This window comes from Homarus americanus, unplaced genomic scaffold, assembly GCF_018991925.1.
Source record: "Homarus americanus isolate GMGI-L3 unplaced genomic scaffold, GMGI_Hamer_2.0 scaffold19065, whole genome shotgun sequence".
Lineage (NCBI taxonomy): Eukaryota > Metazoa > Arthropoda > Malacostraca > Decapoda > Nephropidae > Homarus > Homarus americanus.
Window position 1 is genome coordinate 1361532 of NW_024757463.1, and position 15940 is coordinate 1377471.

At 43.2% G+C, this 15940-nt stretch overlaps 2 protein-coding genes across 3 annotated transcripts; both read left to right on the plus strand.

The window, feature by feature from the left end:
- The first annotated feature begins 305 nt into the window (after positions 1–305).
- On the plus strand, positions 306–3656 carry LOC121857544 (leucine-rich repeat extensin-like protein 5). Its single transcript, XM_042353627.1, has 4 exons — positions 306–449; positions 871–1341; positions 1389–1692; positions 3380–3656. The coding sequence occupies exons 1-4, from the start codon at positions 335–337 to the stop codon at positions 3654–3656; spliced, it is 1167 nt and encodes a 388-aa protein (XP_042209561.1). The 5' UTR covers positions 306–334.
- LOC121857495 (SEC23-interacting protein-like) lies at positions 2119–15444 on the plus strand. 2 transcript variants are annotated; one of them, XM_042353581.1, is made up of 14 exons: positions 2119–2319; positions 3190–3608; positions 4056–4191; positions 4593–4777; positions 5068–5218; positions 5405–5552; positions 6017–6126; positions 6668–6802; positions 7360–7548; positions 7717–7870; positions 12208–12402; positions 12627–12766; positions 12935–13113; positions 14069–15444. In XM_042353581.1, exons 3-14 carry the CDS (start codon positions 4081–4083, stop codon positions 14529–14531), a joined length of 2160 nt encoding a protein of 719 aa, XP_042209515.1. In that variant the 5' UTR covers positions 2119–2319; positions 3190–3608; positions 4056–4080; the 3' UTR covers positions 14532–15444. The 2 variants fall into 2 exon arrangements, with proteins under 2 accessions (XP_042209515.1, XP_042209516.1); XM_042353582.1 differs by having other exon boundaries at positions 3439–3608.
- The last annotated feature ends 496 nt before the right edge of the window (positions 15445–15940 follow it).

Genomic DNA, 15940 nt, shown 5'->3' on the forward strand with positions numbered 1-15940 from the left:
TATTGTTATATTTTATTTTTTTTATTTTTTATTATTATTTTATCATTATTATCCCTATTGTTATTGTTTGTTTTGGTGACGTCATGTTGTGTAGTGTTATGTATAAACCACGAACAAACTCTTGCTTATTATATATTATTTCTATTATATTTTAGTTAATTTAAAGATAAAATAAGATAAAATAATAATATCAATGTAATTAATTAGATTATATAACATTAAAAATAAATTAATTACAGATAAATTAACTAAAATAATATAATTTTGGTTCGTGGTATAATTAGTAACAAGGTAATAGGTAGTTTATGACGTCATTTCCTCCCCCTAAGACAAGATGTCCAGGAACCAGACCATTAATCCTCTCCTGTTTTCAGCCAGTAATACCTCTGGTTATGATGGTTTTGAGCCTCCAGCAGTTCTTATTCCTCCCTTACGTAATGGTGATAGAGGTAATAATATAGAAGATCATATAGATTCATTATTTTGTGTGTATCGTTAACTGTACTAAGCTGTGTGATTTTCTCTCAAGCTGGGAACTGTCTATCAAGCTGTGTAATTGTCTTTAAGCTATTTAACTGTCTAACAAGCTGTGTAAATATCTATCAAGCTGTTTAACTGTCTTATCAACCTGTGTTAGGGAACGAAATATTTCCTTCTGAAGCTAAAAGTCATAAAAGCTAATAATAAGCTTAAATAGCTGTTCTTGGGGGTAAGCTTATCGAGGTGAGAAATATAACTCAGAAATACTTTAATAATTATAATGGATCATGTTTCATTAAGTCATACGGGTTTTATTCCACTAAGAGACCCAGATGTGATATATGAGGGAAGGATTATATTAAATGCTTTAAGCTTAATCCCCCCCGACAGGTATGGGAGGACCGGATGGCGTTCAGGAGCAGATTCATCCGGCGGCTGCTCAACTAGACGCGTCGGCTGAAGAAAAATCCCCTGGTGATGGGCACAGCGGAGTGGATCCCAGAATGGCCTCACGGTTCACGATTCCCTCCGAGGCGACCACAGCGAACGTCTTCTCCAGTGCTCCTCGGCCCGTCACCCCGTCCACGCACCCAGCCCCGAGTGCCGCACCTTCCCCGCGGCCGTATCCCTCTGCCACACTCACCACTAGCCCCCATTGTGTTCCTTCACCCGGTAGATTAATGTCGAAGGGTCTGCTTACCGGGTCTGTTCCTCCTGACCACGTGCTACCCTATGCTCCTCCTCAATTGGTTAATCTGCCACCTTTTAACACACCATCTGGTGGCCCACCATTCTCTGCCACACCATCTGTTGGCCCACCATTCTCTGCCACACTACCTGTTGGCCCACCATTCTCTGCCACACTACCTGTTGGCCCATTGCCACACACCTGTTGGCCCATTCTCTGCCACTACCTGTTGGCCCACCATTCTCTGCCACACCATCTGTTGGCCCACCATTCTCTGCCACACCATCTGTTGGCCCCACCATTCTCTGCCACACTACCTGTTGGCCCTACCATTCTCTCTGCCACACACTACCTGTTGGCCCACCATTCTCTGCCACACCATCTGTTGGCCCACCTTTCTCTGCCACACCATCTGTAGGCCCACCATTCTCTGCCCCACCACCTGTTGGCACACCTCCCACTACCACACCTGTCGGCCCTGCCACTCTGCCACACCTGTCGGCCCTGCACCGTCTACCACACACGTGGGCCCACCACCGTCTACCACCTTGGGCCCCACCACCCAGGCTACCACCTGTCGGCCCACCGTCACACACAATGTGGGCCCACCACCTACCTGTGGGCTTACCACCCTCCCACCTGTCGGCCCACCCTCAACCACCTGTCGGCCCACCACCCTCTATTACACCTGTCGACACCACCCTCCACCACACCTGTCGGCCCACCACCCTCCACCACACCTGTCGGCCCACCACCCTCTACCACACTTGTCGGCCCACCACCCTCTACCACCACACTTGATAGGCCCACCACCCTCTATCACACCTGTCGGCCCACCACTCTACCACACTTGTCAGCCCACCACCCTCTATCACACCTGTCCGGCCCACCACCCTCTACCACACCTGTCGGCCCACCACCCTCTACACCTGTCGGCCCACCACCCTCCCACCACCTGTCGGCCATCACCCTCCCCCCACCCACATTACCCACTACCATGACCCACATCAACCCACTCTCGACAGCAGGACTCCTCGCCCCCTCAGAAGCCAACATCATGGGTCAGGTCCCTCTCGGCCTGCCGCTCCCCGACCCTCGTCCGTCCTCGGTCGAATTCTCCCCAGTTGATCTTGGAGGCGCTGATAAGAGAGGTGAGATGAGGTCTCTCTCTCTCTCTCTCTCTCTCTCTCTCTCTCTCTCATTCATAGATCAATGGATTAATGTCCGGAGGCTTATATATTATTATTATTATCATCATCATCATTGTCATCATTATTATTATCATTATTATTGTCATTATTTATCCTCCTTTGACTGCCCATAACAAAAAAAACATTATTGGAATTATACAAAAAAAATAAACTCTTTTAAGTATATAAGAATTTTGTAGTGTTTTTAGAAGTCTTTGTAGTACCTGCTTAAAGTACTGTAGTGAGTTAAGTAGTGGGGATGTGTGTGTATACTTAACAAATACTTATGGTACTTAACATATGCTTAAATTAACATACAAATATACTTATATCTTATAGTGACTCTTATAATGGGGTTACATGGAGAGGAAAGTTCATTATATAGAGGTTTTACTTTTTTAACACACACACACATACATTAACAAGTACACACACATCTCACACACACACACACACATTAACAAGTACACACACATCTCACACACACACACACACATACATTAAGAAGTACACACACACACACACACACACATACATTAACAAGTACACACACATCTCACACACACACACACACATTAACAAGTACACACACATCTCACACACACACACACACATACATTAAGAAGTACACACACACACACACACACACACACATGTATACAATAATTAAATCCTTACCAATTGTGTCTGTTTTGTCATTATCGGTTGTAGTCAAATGTCTATGCAGTTGTTGTGAAAGCTGTTAGAGGTTGTTAATACGCTGTTAGGGGTTGTTAATACATGTCCCGTGTTATATGTGGGGGTATTTAGTCCGTGTGTATGTCGTTTCAGGCGCTAGTAGTCTACGTCGACCCAAGACCAAATATGTGGTCCAGTCGACGCCCTACGGTCCCACCCAGATGTTTCCCTCCTCGCCGCTACCCAGCCCCCCCCAGAGAACAGCCGCGGGGTTGTCTCAGTTCCCCTCCTCGCCGCTACCGACTCACATTCCACGCATCTCACCACCCTATTCATCCGGTAGTGGAAATCTGATACCCCATACCACCGAACAGATACCCATGACCAGTGTTTCGTCTCCAGTGCCCGGTCTGCCCTTCGGAGCGACGCCTCTGGATGCGGGGTTGAGTAACGTCAGTCTCCAGGCCGAGAAATCCAGTGCCGCCTTCCTGACCCCGACTCCAACGCCCCCTGGGATGTTGTACGCGCCCCCGGACCAGGCGGCTGTGATTCCTCCGTCTTTTGAGAATATGGTGAGGATCTGTCGTCGAGCTTTGGTTCGGCGGATTTCATTCAGTTAGGTTAGGGTAGGTTAAATTAAGCTAGATTAGGTTAAGATTGGTTAAATTAAGTTAGATTAGGTTTCAGTCATTTAAATTCGGTTACGATCGGTTAAATTAAGTTAGATTAGGTTACAGTCAGTTAAATTAGGTTATGATTGGTTAAATTAAGTTAGATTAGGTTACAGTCAGTTAAATTAGGTTATGATTGGTTAAATTAAGTTAGATTAGGTTACAGTCATTTAAATTAGGTTACGATTGGTTAAATTAAGTTAGATTAGGTTACAGTCAGTTAAATTAGATTACTTTTAAGTTAGATTAGCTTGGCAATAGAGTGATAAATCCTCAGGTGAATAAAACTAAGGTGCCTAAAATTCAAAACACAATGCAAAAGTCTTCAAAAAATTTGTCTTTCCGCAGGCCAATAATACCGCCGTGCTGGGCAATGTTTACCACCCCGTCATCCACCACTGGTTTTATGGCGTCGGTCGACCTCAAGTCTGGAAGCCGTTCAGTTTCGCGGATTCTTTTCAACTGGAGGAAATGTATTTGCAAGGTTGGTACTGTGGTGTTGTTAAGATGGGGTGGGTTAGCTTAGGATGGGTTAGGTTAGCTTAGGTTGGGTTGGGTTAGCTTAGGATTGGTTGGGTTAGCTTAGGATGGGTTAGCTTAGCTTAGGTTGGGTTGGGTTAGCTTAGGATGGATTAGCTTAGCTTAGGTTGGGTTGGGTTAGCTTAGGTTGGGTTAGGTTAGCTTAGGATGGGTTAGCTTAGCTTAGGTTGGGTTGGGTTAGCTTAGGATGGATTAGGTTAGGAACTGTACCCTTGAAACATTAGGGACAGTGTGGATATATATATATATACCTAACCCCACCTAACCCAAACCCAACCCTAACGTAACCCAACCGAACCCAACGCTGCAAATCCTGACACACCGACGACCGCTCTCCCACCCCAGGCAGCAGCGACGTGGTACCAACAGAGGGCGGCAGATACGATGTGTCCGTCAAGGAGCGACTACGCAGGGCTGTGTACTGGGAACAAGACCACCCCAGCCCCATACGCCGGTGCAGCTGGTTCAAGAAGGGACCTCTCGACGCCCAGCCACTGCCCTATGACGAGGAGGTGTCGGAGAAATTGGAGGTGGGTGGTGACGTCTTGCTCTGTGTCTGTCTGTCTGTCTATATATCTATTTGTCTTATCTCGTTTACATATTTCAATTTATTTATCTATCAATTTATGTTTATTTATCTATCTACCAACACGCTCTCTCTCTCTCTCTCTCTCTCTCTCTCTCTCTCTCTCTCTCGTGTGTCAACAAACGCAGTGAAAACAAACCCTACATCACACACTGCTGCCTTTACGAAACCCTGAAATAATTCAATTTGCGCTAATAGTCTTATTCACCTCTACCCCCGAACTCCCCACCCCAGAGTGAGTTCGAAACGCGTTGTGACCGGACACTGGCATCGGCAAATCGACATCAAGGGCGGCGATCGGATAATGATTCATTCGTCTCGAGCCATGATCCACTACGTCAGTGTCGGCGAGGAGGGGGAATATTCTACAGGGGTGTCTGTTAATGTGAGTATTTATATACCTAACGTAACCCCAACCAAACCCAACGTAACCCCAACCAAACCCAACCAAACACCATCACGTACGTTCCGATTCATTTCCCCCGCACTGATAAACATATCTGATTGGTTACCACGAGAGTAAACAATAAATCGTGTTTTTTTTTTATTTATTTATTTTATTTTATTCAAGGGATCTCAAACGCCTCTGACAGTAAAGCGCGGGACCGAAGATTTCGAGATAGAAGACGGAGAAGCGGAGAAAGTCGACCATCTGTTGTTTTTGGTTCACGGCATAGGGTCAGTGTGTGACCTGCGCTTCAGAGCCGTCGAAGAGTGCGGTAAGTTGACGTGTGGTGGGGAGTATTGCCTGATTGACTGATGTGTTCTGAATATACTGAACTGATTGACTGATGTGTTCTGAATATACTGAACTGATTGACTGATGTGTTCTGAATATACTGAACTGATTGACTGATGTGTTCTGAATATACTGAACTGATTGACTGATGTGTTCTGAATATACTAAACTGAGTGACTGTTGTGTTTTATTATACTGAACTGAACTGAACTGTACAGATTAATGTCTTCATGGTAATCCCCCCAAAAATAATAATGTACTGATATTATTGTTGAATTTCAGTTTATTTCATTGTATTTCAGCTTATTTCATTGTATTTCAGCTTATTTCATTCTCTTTCAGCTTATTTCATTCTCTTTCAGCTTATTTCATTCTCTTTCTGCTTATTTCACCCTATTTCAGCTTATTTCATCCTATTTCAGTTGTTTTTTTATTCTATTTCAGTCGACGATTTCCGCAAGCTCGGCCAGCAGCTGTTGTCGAGTCACTTCAAGCAGTCGGTCGACATGGGGCTAGTCGGCCGAGTGGAAATTCTCCCAATATCCTGGCATAAGGTATAGAAAAGTGACTTAATTACTTACCTTCTACTTATAACCATCACTTAATTGGGTACTTATATGTCAAGTGAGGTGATTAGCATATTTAGGTGGTAGGAATTATTGTGTATGTTTACGATTGGTTCTGTCGTTGTATAGATGTTGGTGTATAGTTCAGTGTGTATAGACATTGTAGGTATACAGTTCACCATGTATAGATTGGTCAGGTTACTATGAGTGTTTAATCGTTAGGTGAAATAAATTAGTTGGGCTAATCTTGAGGTAATCTAATTTGTAGTAATTAGTTACCTGAAAAGTTTAACAATTAACTAGAATTATATAACTGGGGGGGGGCGGGGTGGTCTGGACTTGCAGTTAACGTCACAAAAAATAAGGTTTAATACACATCTACGTCGACTTTAACGCGATGTTCTGGGTATTGACGTTAAGTTAAATCCCCCCACACTACGGTTCATACCCAGTGTTCGGGGAATTAATTATGGACGGCGCACTAGACATAAAGTAAATAAAAGACCTCCGGGTGCGTCATCTTTCACAGGCTCTCCACGGCGATGCTACTGGTATCGACGAGAAGCTCAAGCCAATCACCCTGCGGTCGATACCCAAACTACGGGAATTCACCAACGACACCATCCTGGACGTGCTTCTCTTCAACAGCCCCATCTACTGTCAGGTATGGTGAACCTTTATTTAATGGTCTGTAGGGTGAGGGAAGTTCATTATATCAAGGCGTCCAGTATATTGAGGGTCCATTATATCGAGGGTCCATTATATCAAAGGTCCATTATATCGAGGCTCCATTATACTGAACCTCTTTTAAATGGACTATATAGTGAAGAAAGTCCATTATATCGAGGGTCCATTATATCAAAGGTCCATTATATCGAAGCTCCATTATACTGAACCTCTTTTAAATGGACTATATAGTGAAGAAAGTCCATTATATCGAGGGTCTATTTTTCTCTATCAATATTCTGTGTGTGCGTTTAATGGGGGGAGCTGTATGTATGTATGTGTGTGTGTGTGTGTGTGTGTGTGTGTGTGTAAGAGAGGTTAGGATGCTGTGCGTATGTGTGTGTAAATAATTATGTATACAGTATATTTAGTTGGAGTCCTCTATATGTATGTATGTGCATATGATAAGGATCCTCTACCTCTGTGTGTACGTTAGTTAATACCTACATGTGCGTATAATCCCGTCACGTACACAAACGACTCTTCTCTTCACAGCATATCATGGATACCGTAGTGTCGGAACTGAATCGCCTTCACGCCCTGTTCTGCACCCGTAACCCCTCGTTCAATGGCCTGGTTTCCCTAGGAGGTCACTCGTTAGGTTCGGTCATCCTCTTTGACCTGCTCATGCACCAGTCGCAAGAGCACGAGGATTCTGTCGATAGTTCGCTGTCATCCCCGAAGGTAATGTGCTGTGCTGTACGTGTTTGATAGATTCTTTCTTGGCTAAAAAATACTTTATATAATCTATTCTAGTCAAACAATGTAATACTGTAAACCTAACTGACAATCTCAACTATATAAAATTAGTCCGCTAAATCCAGGTCTCACCGCCGCCCAATTCTCCCGCAGGACGACCACGACAACTGCTTGAGAGGTCGGGTCAATTCCATAACGTCCCCGGTAAATTACGTGATGGGGGCCGCGGGGACGGGTCAGCCTTCGGTCATTTACCCCAAAGTTAATTTCAACCCCGAAGCGTTTTTTCTCATGGGGTCTCCGATTGGTAAGTAAATATCGTTTGTGTTTGTCGAAGGTGCGTCTTGTCGTGTTTTTAAAGGTGAATTATGTGAGCCAACTTAACGCAACCTAATGTAGAGTAATTTAATCTAACCTAACCTACCCTAACCTAACCTACCATAACCTAACCTAACATAGCATCACCTACCCTAACCTACCATAACCTAACCTAACCTACCATAACCTAACCTACCCTAACCTACCATAACCTAACCTAACCTAACCTAACCTAACATAACCTAACCTACCATAACCTAACCTAACCTACCATAACCTAACCTAACCTAACCTAACCTACCCTAACCTAACCTAACCTAACCTAACCTACCATAACCTAACCTAACCAAACCTCATTTGCCTGAGCTAAGTTCCCTTGAGTCATTGTAAACTTGTATAATAATTTTACTGTCTAAATATTTAATCTACCAATCTATCTGTCAATCTCTCTGTTTTCCTCTCTCTCTCTCTCTCCACAACACTATACAACATCTTCACTACACTATACATGATCACTATCCTTCACTACACATCACTATACAACATCTTCACTACACTATACATGATCACTATCCTTCACTACACATCACAATACAACATCTTCACTACACTATACATGATCACTATCCTTCACTACACATCACTATACAACATCTTCACTACACTATACATGATCACTATCCTTCACTACACATCACAATACAACATCTTCACTACACTATACATGATCACTATCCTTCACTACACATCACTATACAACATCTTCACTACACTATACATGATCACTATCCTTCACTACACATCACTATACAACATCATCACTACACTATACATGATCACTATCCTTCACTACACATCACTATACAACATCATCACTACACTATACATGATCACTATCCTTCACTACACATCACTATACAACATCTTCACTACACTATACATGATCACTATCCTTCACTACACATCACTGTACAACATCTTCACTACACTATACATGATCACTATCCTTCACTACACATCACTATACAACATCTTCACTACACTATACATGATCACTATTCTTTACTACACATCACTATACAACATCTTCACTACACTATACATGATCACTATCCTTCACTACACATCACTATACAACATCTTCATGTATAGTGTAGTGAAGATGTTGTATACCCACACACACACACACCTAACCACAACCTGCCACTCCACATCATCACTACACTACTATACTTCACTATCCTCATCACTATAAGACATTACTACATCACAATACATCACCATCAATACCTCTTACTACAATAAGACAACACCACACCTGCTTGTCAACCAGGAGACCATAAAATCAACTGTACAGTAATTATGCGGTGTACGAAAATGACTTCGGTAAATAATTATTACGATATCGATGGTGAAGTCGAAGTGTTTGAATATCTGGAGTTTATGACAGGTGACATCGACTCCATGGATAGCAATTAATTAATCTAAGTCGAGTCCGTGGATGAGATGGGAGTTGTTGGTCTGGAGTCCACCGCGGTTTGTTAAATGATTGCTATTGAGTCGGTGGATAATCATAGTTTAACTATGGTGGATCTGTTGGAAGATTGTGAATTAATTGATGTTGAATCCATCAATTATTCACAATCTCTAGTTGAAGATGACTCGTATGATTATTCCAAATGCTTTTAAAAAATTCTATGATTATTCCAAATGCTTTTAAAAAATTCTCAAAACTAGTCATAAAATGTTGGGGGAATATATGAAAGATTATGACATCCACAAGTGTAAATACCCAGAAGTGAAGGATCTTCTGATGGCTAATATATCCTGTACCCTGATCCAGTGTACTGAAAAAAGTGAAATATTAATCTAAGTCGAGTCCGTGGATGAGATGGGAGTTGTTGATCTGGAGTCCACCGCGGTTTGTTAAATGATTGCTATTGAGTCGGTGGATAATCATGGTTTAACTATGGTGGATCTGTTGGAAGATTGTGAATTAATTGATGTTGAATCCATCAATGATTCACAATCTCTAGTTGAAGATGACTCGTATGATTATTCCAAATGCTTTTAAAAAATTCTCAAAACTAGTCATAAAATGTTGGGGGAATATATGAAAGATTATGACATCCACAAGTGTAAATACCCAGAAGTGAAGGATCTTCTGATGGCTAATATATCCTGCACCCTGATCCAGTGTACTGAAAAAAGTGAAATATTTTACGTTGTTACTCAATATGCTGAAGTAATCGTGAAAAAGTTCCACGGTTACTCAGCCTGGTTCAGTGTATATGAAGAACTGGGGAAATTAGTTAACAGAAACATTGGTCGGTTGGGAGTGGTTCAGAAACACGACATAATAGTGGTCGTTAGAGATCCTAGTAATGGGTTTTCCGAACAAGAGATTCATACCCTCAGTCGGCTACCCATAACTATCCATCCAAAACTTATTGTTAATCCTCAGTTCTACACCGTTATGATGGACCCTTGCATCCAACCATCCAGGCTTGTTCAGCCATCCAAGATTGCCCAACCTTCACCGATTGCCCAACCTTCCCCGATTGCTCAACCTTCACCGATTGCCCAACCTTCACCGATTGCCCAACCTTCCCCGATTGCTCAACCTTCCCGGGTTGCCCAGCCTTCCCTGATTGCCCAACCTTCCCAGATTGCCCAGCCTTCCCTGATTGCCCAACCTTCCCGGATTGCCCAGCCTTCCCTGATTGCCCAACCTTCCCGGATTGCCCAACCTTCCCGGATTGCCCAACCTTCCCAGTTGCTAACCTTCCCGGATTGCCCAACCTTCCCGGATTACTTAGCCTTCCCTGATTGCCCAACCTTCCTGTTTGCCCAACCTTCGGATTGCCAGCCTTCCTGATTGCCCAACCTTCCCGGATTGCCCAACCTTCCGGTTGCTCCAACCTTCACGGATTGCCCAGCCTTCCTGATTTTAACCTTCCTGATTGCCCAACCTTCCCTGATTGCCTTCCCGGATTGCCCAGCACCTTCCTGATTGCCCAATCTTCCTGTTTGCCCAACCTTCGGGATTGCTTGGCCTTCCTGATTGCCCAACCTTCCCTGATTGCCCAACCTTCCCGGATTGCCCCAGCCTTCCCTGATTGCCCAATCTTCCCTGTTTGCCCAACCTTCCCTGATTGCCAACCTTCCCCGGATTGCCCCAACCTTCCCGGATTGCCCAGCCTTCCTGATTGCCAACCTGATTGCCCAACCTTCCCGGATTACTTAGCCCTTCCTGATTGCCCAATCTTCCCTGTTTGCCCAACCTTTCAGTTGCCCCAACCTTCCTGATTGCCAGCCTTCCTGATTGCCCAACCTTCCCGGATTGCCCAGCCTTCCTGATTGCCCAATCTTCCCTGTTTTGCCCAACCTTCACGGTGCCCAACCTTCCCGGATTGCCCAGCCTTCCCTGATTACTTTTAATCTTCCCTGTTTGCCCAACCTTCCCTACAATTGCCCAGCCTTCCCGGAGCCTTCCGGATTGCCCAGCCTTCCTTGCTCATTCCCCGGATTGCCCAACATTCCCGGATTGCCCAACCTTCCCTGATTGCCCAACCTTCCCAGATTGCCTGCCTTCCCTGCCTTCCCGCCCAGCCTTCCCGGATTGCCCAGCCTTCCCGGATTGCCCAGCCTTCCCTGATTGCCCAACATTCCCGGATTGCCCAGCCTTCCCTGATTGCCCAACATTCCCGGATTGCCCAATCTTCCCGGATTGCCCAATCTTCCCGGATTGCCCAACCTTCACGGATTGCCCAACCTTCCAAGTCAACACCAGTGCCAACACCATGAGCGCCTCTACAGGACGTATGGCTCAACCTGTGTGCACAGTTGGCTCACGTGTACAAGACAGGCGCCAGTGGTCAATACTGTACCTTAAGTTGTTGATTCATCACCAATAGGAGTTATTTAGCCATATCCACACTACGTTGGACAAAACTAGCACCGGACAAAACCCCTCACCTATGATGTCACAGTAAGAGCTGGACACTATTGTTCGTATAAAGTCAACCTTCTGTGTGGACAAGTCTATTAACTCATATGTAAACAAATAAATAAAATGTTTCAAAAACAAATATTGTTTATTTTATCTTCTGTAAATAAAAAATACCCATAAACATACACATACATACATATATACACACAAGAATATTCAACAAATGTCATGAATCAAATTATTACACCATTGAAAGTTTCTGATGAGCTTATGTGTAAGACTAAACGGCAGTAGGTAACTCTCTCTTTCTCTCTCTCTCACACACACATCATACAGGCAGACATTAATCACCCCAATGCCCTTTTTCCCCTCAGCTATGTTCATCACGGTGCGAGGAATCGACACACTAAGCTCAGACTTCCACCTCCCCACGTGCAAGAGGGTGTTCAATATCTTCCACCCGTTCGATCCCGTCGCTTATAGACTCGAGACGCTTATTGACCCTAGTCTTACGAGCGTCCGGCCGGTCCTTATCCCCCACCACAAGGGCAGGAAGAGAATGCATTTGGGTAAGTAGAAGTAGTGGTAGTAGTTCCTTAATGATTAGACACCCTAGTTTATTTTACCTGATGATTAGACACCCTAGTTTATTTTACCTGATGATTAGACACCCTAGTTTATTTTACCTGATGATTAGACACCCTAGTTTATTTTACCTGATGATTAAATACCCAAACACTAACGTAATCTAACCAAACCCTAAACTAACCAATAAAATGCTCTCTTTCCGCAGAGTTGAAAGAGACGATCGAAAGAGTCGGCACAGAGTTCAAACAAAAGATCGTGGACTCGATTCAGAGCACGTGGAACCGTCTCTATGAGCTCTATAGTGGCAGCTCGACATCACCGAGTCTCGAGGCGCAGGTCGATGAGGTGAGATGCGGTGATGGTGATAGTGGTGTTGGGTTAATCTTCAGGTGAGAACTCCGAGGTATATAAACAATGTACCTAGACAGTACAGGTGTCATCCTATCAATAGCATTATATCCTTAAGTAAAAAAAAAAAATCACCGAGAAAGTAAACGGTAATCTTCTCTGTAGGCGTTGGCGGATCAACTGTACTTGGAGGACGAGGAAGCTCACAGTGCCAGCGGCGGGGAGTTGAGGATCCCAGTAGGGCGTCTGAACGAAGGCCGGAGGATCGATTACGTCCTCCAGGAGAAACCTTACGAGAGTTTCAACGAGTACATCTTCGCCCTCCAGGCTCACGTCACATACTGGTAAGAACTGTTTGAACGACCGGTAATTACTGTATGTCAATATGTCCAATTACCTGTAAATGTCGACCTCTATTGAAATAAAACTGCAGCACCACACCAAACACCAGTTAAGGTGAGTTGTTTCGGTGACTTCCGCAATTAAGTTTTACCTGAAGAAGCAAAATTTGACCAATACTGTACAGGGGTGTTTATTAGTGGCTGTCTTAAACCCCCGTATTCGTAAGTGACGGCGGCCATTATCAGTTGACGTCGGGTGTTGATTTTGGTGTTGAATATATGACGTAATTCCGGGTTATTCGTTCCTCTGCTCGTGGATGATTTTCGTTGATGAGGTTTGTGCGTGAGTTGGTTTGTTTACAAGTACATATCTTTATAAGTGTTTGTTTGTAAGTCAGTTTGTTTACTAGTCTATCTTTTTGTAAGTGTTTGTTTGTAAGTCAGTTTGTTTTAAGGGCATTTATTGTTAGTCCGTTTGTTCTTAAGTCCATGTCTTTATAAGTCCATCTTCACTCTTGCAGAAAGATTGTAGAGCTACACTGTAACCTCAGTAATTAATACAGTATATGACAGTATAATGCAGTGTATTGCTCTACAGTATATCTAAATGTTTGTTCACATGTCTGTCTGTAGAGAAGTAACTGTATATAGCTCAATACAGGCAGCTGAAGTTTGTGGTAATAACAAAGTCCTGTAGCCAAAGGTTCCTCAGCTCTCCCAGCTATATAGAACTGCTCACTTGAATTTATATTAAGTAGTAATTGTCATATTTATAGGACTACTATCTTCACTACAGGGACGACACTTTTAATATTAACAACAGATGATTTTATTCAGCTCAGAGGTGACCCCCATACACAAGGGGTTAAGTGGTGTGGAATTGTCTGTATTCTTGTGAACTTTAACCAGAGCTCAGGTTAATGTAGTTGTCTTGTGACTTAACCTTAACTCTCCACAGGGAGTCAGAGGACACTATGCTCCTCATCCTGAAGGAACTCTACGGCCCACAAGAAATATTCACCGACACCCAGATCAATCACCATCAATCACCGGCCGTCAGTCAGGCGGTGTTTGACGGTGATTCTGCCTTGGGGTCGGGGTCTGCCAGCCCCTCCAGTCCCGGGGCCAGACCTGTAGGGTCCGGAGCTGCGGCCCCAGACCCCGGCGACCCGGTGCCTCTACTCGCTCCCACATCCCCCGGGGCGACTTCCCCCACGTTGACGATGCCCTTCAATGCGATGCCGCCCGCCACGTCACACGAAGGACCGAGGATAATCAGCGGACGGCCCGTGGTGGACGTCAATTCGCGACAGTCCCTCGGCATGGACCCCACAGTCAGACCGATCAACAAACCCCATGTCGGACCGCCTCCCAAGCTCCCAGGAGGAAGTTTCGTCAGGTCAACGCCTTTCAGAAGATGAATTGGCGCTCTAACGACTGTAATGTGATTTAGAATTCTCGACTCGTCCATCATACCGCGAGTCTTGGCAGTGGCGTCGTCGCATCACAAACAAACATTAATTATAGTTTTGTTTTATATGGAGTTGTGTTTATTTATGATTCAAACAGAGATTAAGTGTTCTGTTAGATCACATGAAGATTAAACACCCTAGTTTATTTCACCTGATGATAAAACACCCTAACCTAACCATACATTACCTTAACTACCCTAACCTAACCACCATCCAGTTTAATCACCAGGTTAAATAAACTACCGGGGTATAATCTTCAGGTAAATCCAACAAATTAATCAGAATTTGATAGAATTTGTCGAACTGTATATTGTATCGTACATATCTCCCCCAGGTCCAATATATCCAGTTATATTATACCTGTTATGACGTACCTTAACAAGTATATAATTCACCTATAATATATATAACAAAAAGAGTATGACTACAATGAGTTTATTTTTGTATACAACTTTCTGGTATGGTTAGGTTTGGTTAATTAGTTATATTTACTTATGGTTATATATCTACCAATTTGCTATATGGTTAGGTTCGGTGAATTAGTTAGGTATATCATTTATTATCTTTCGTAGTTTGTTAGATTCCATGACATTATATAAGATTTTTTTTTTTATTTATAATTTAAAAATAGATTTGGTTAGGTTAGGTTAATGTAGATTTAACTTAATTGTAGTGAAGATGTGAGGTGATATCATGTCGTTTTTTGGTCAGTGAAGTGAGGTAAGATGAGGTGAGTCCTGTCATAGTATAAAATTAGGTCAGGTTAGGTTAGTTTAGGCGAGATAGGTTAGGTTGAAAGAACTGTCACTTAACAATCACCATAAATGTCATAATTGGTCATTATAAATACCATATATGTTAATTTTTTTATTATTAACCAATTTGTAACACCAGGTCAGTCGTTATACCAAATTACAGCGAAACCTCTTTATACAGTGGTCCCTCGGTTAACGAGCACCTCGGTTAACAAGATTTCGGTTAACGATTTACCTTCCATAAGATTCTTAACTTCGGTTAACGAGCAATCCCTCGATTAACGAGTTTTTTACGAGCCGACTTCAACATGTTTTCGCTTGCATTTGGCGGTCCACCAGCTGTAGTATTAGTCCGCCAATACAGTAATCGGTTTTAGGGCTTAAATTCCTTACTATTTTAGTAAATATCAAGAAGTTTATACTATTCAATAATTTTAAAAGTTTTATATTAACTTTTTTAGTCATTTTAACAATTATTGAACATAATTGAAGGTAAAGAAACTAGTTTCTGGCATGCCATCCAGCCTGTTAACACACCAGACAGGCGTTAGTCTCTCTCTGTTTTCAGTGGAGGTAACATCTTGCTTGAGACTCTTCAACTAA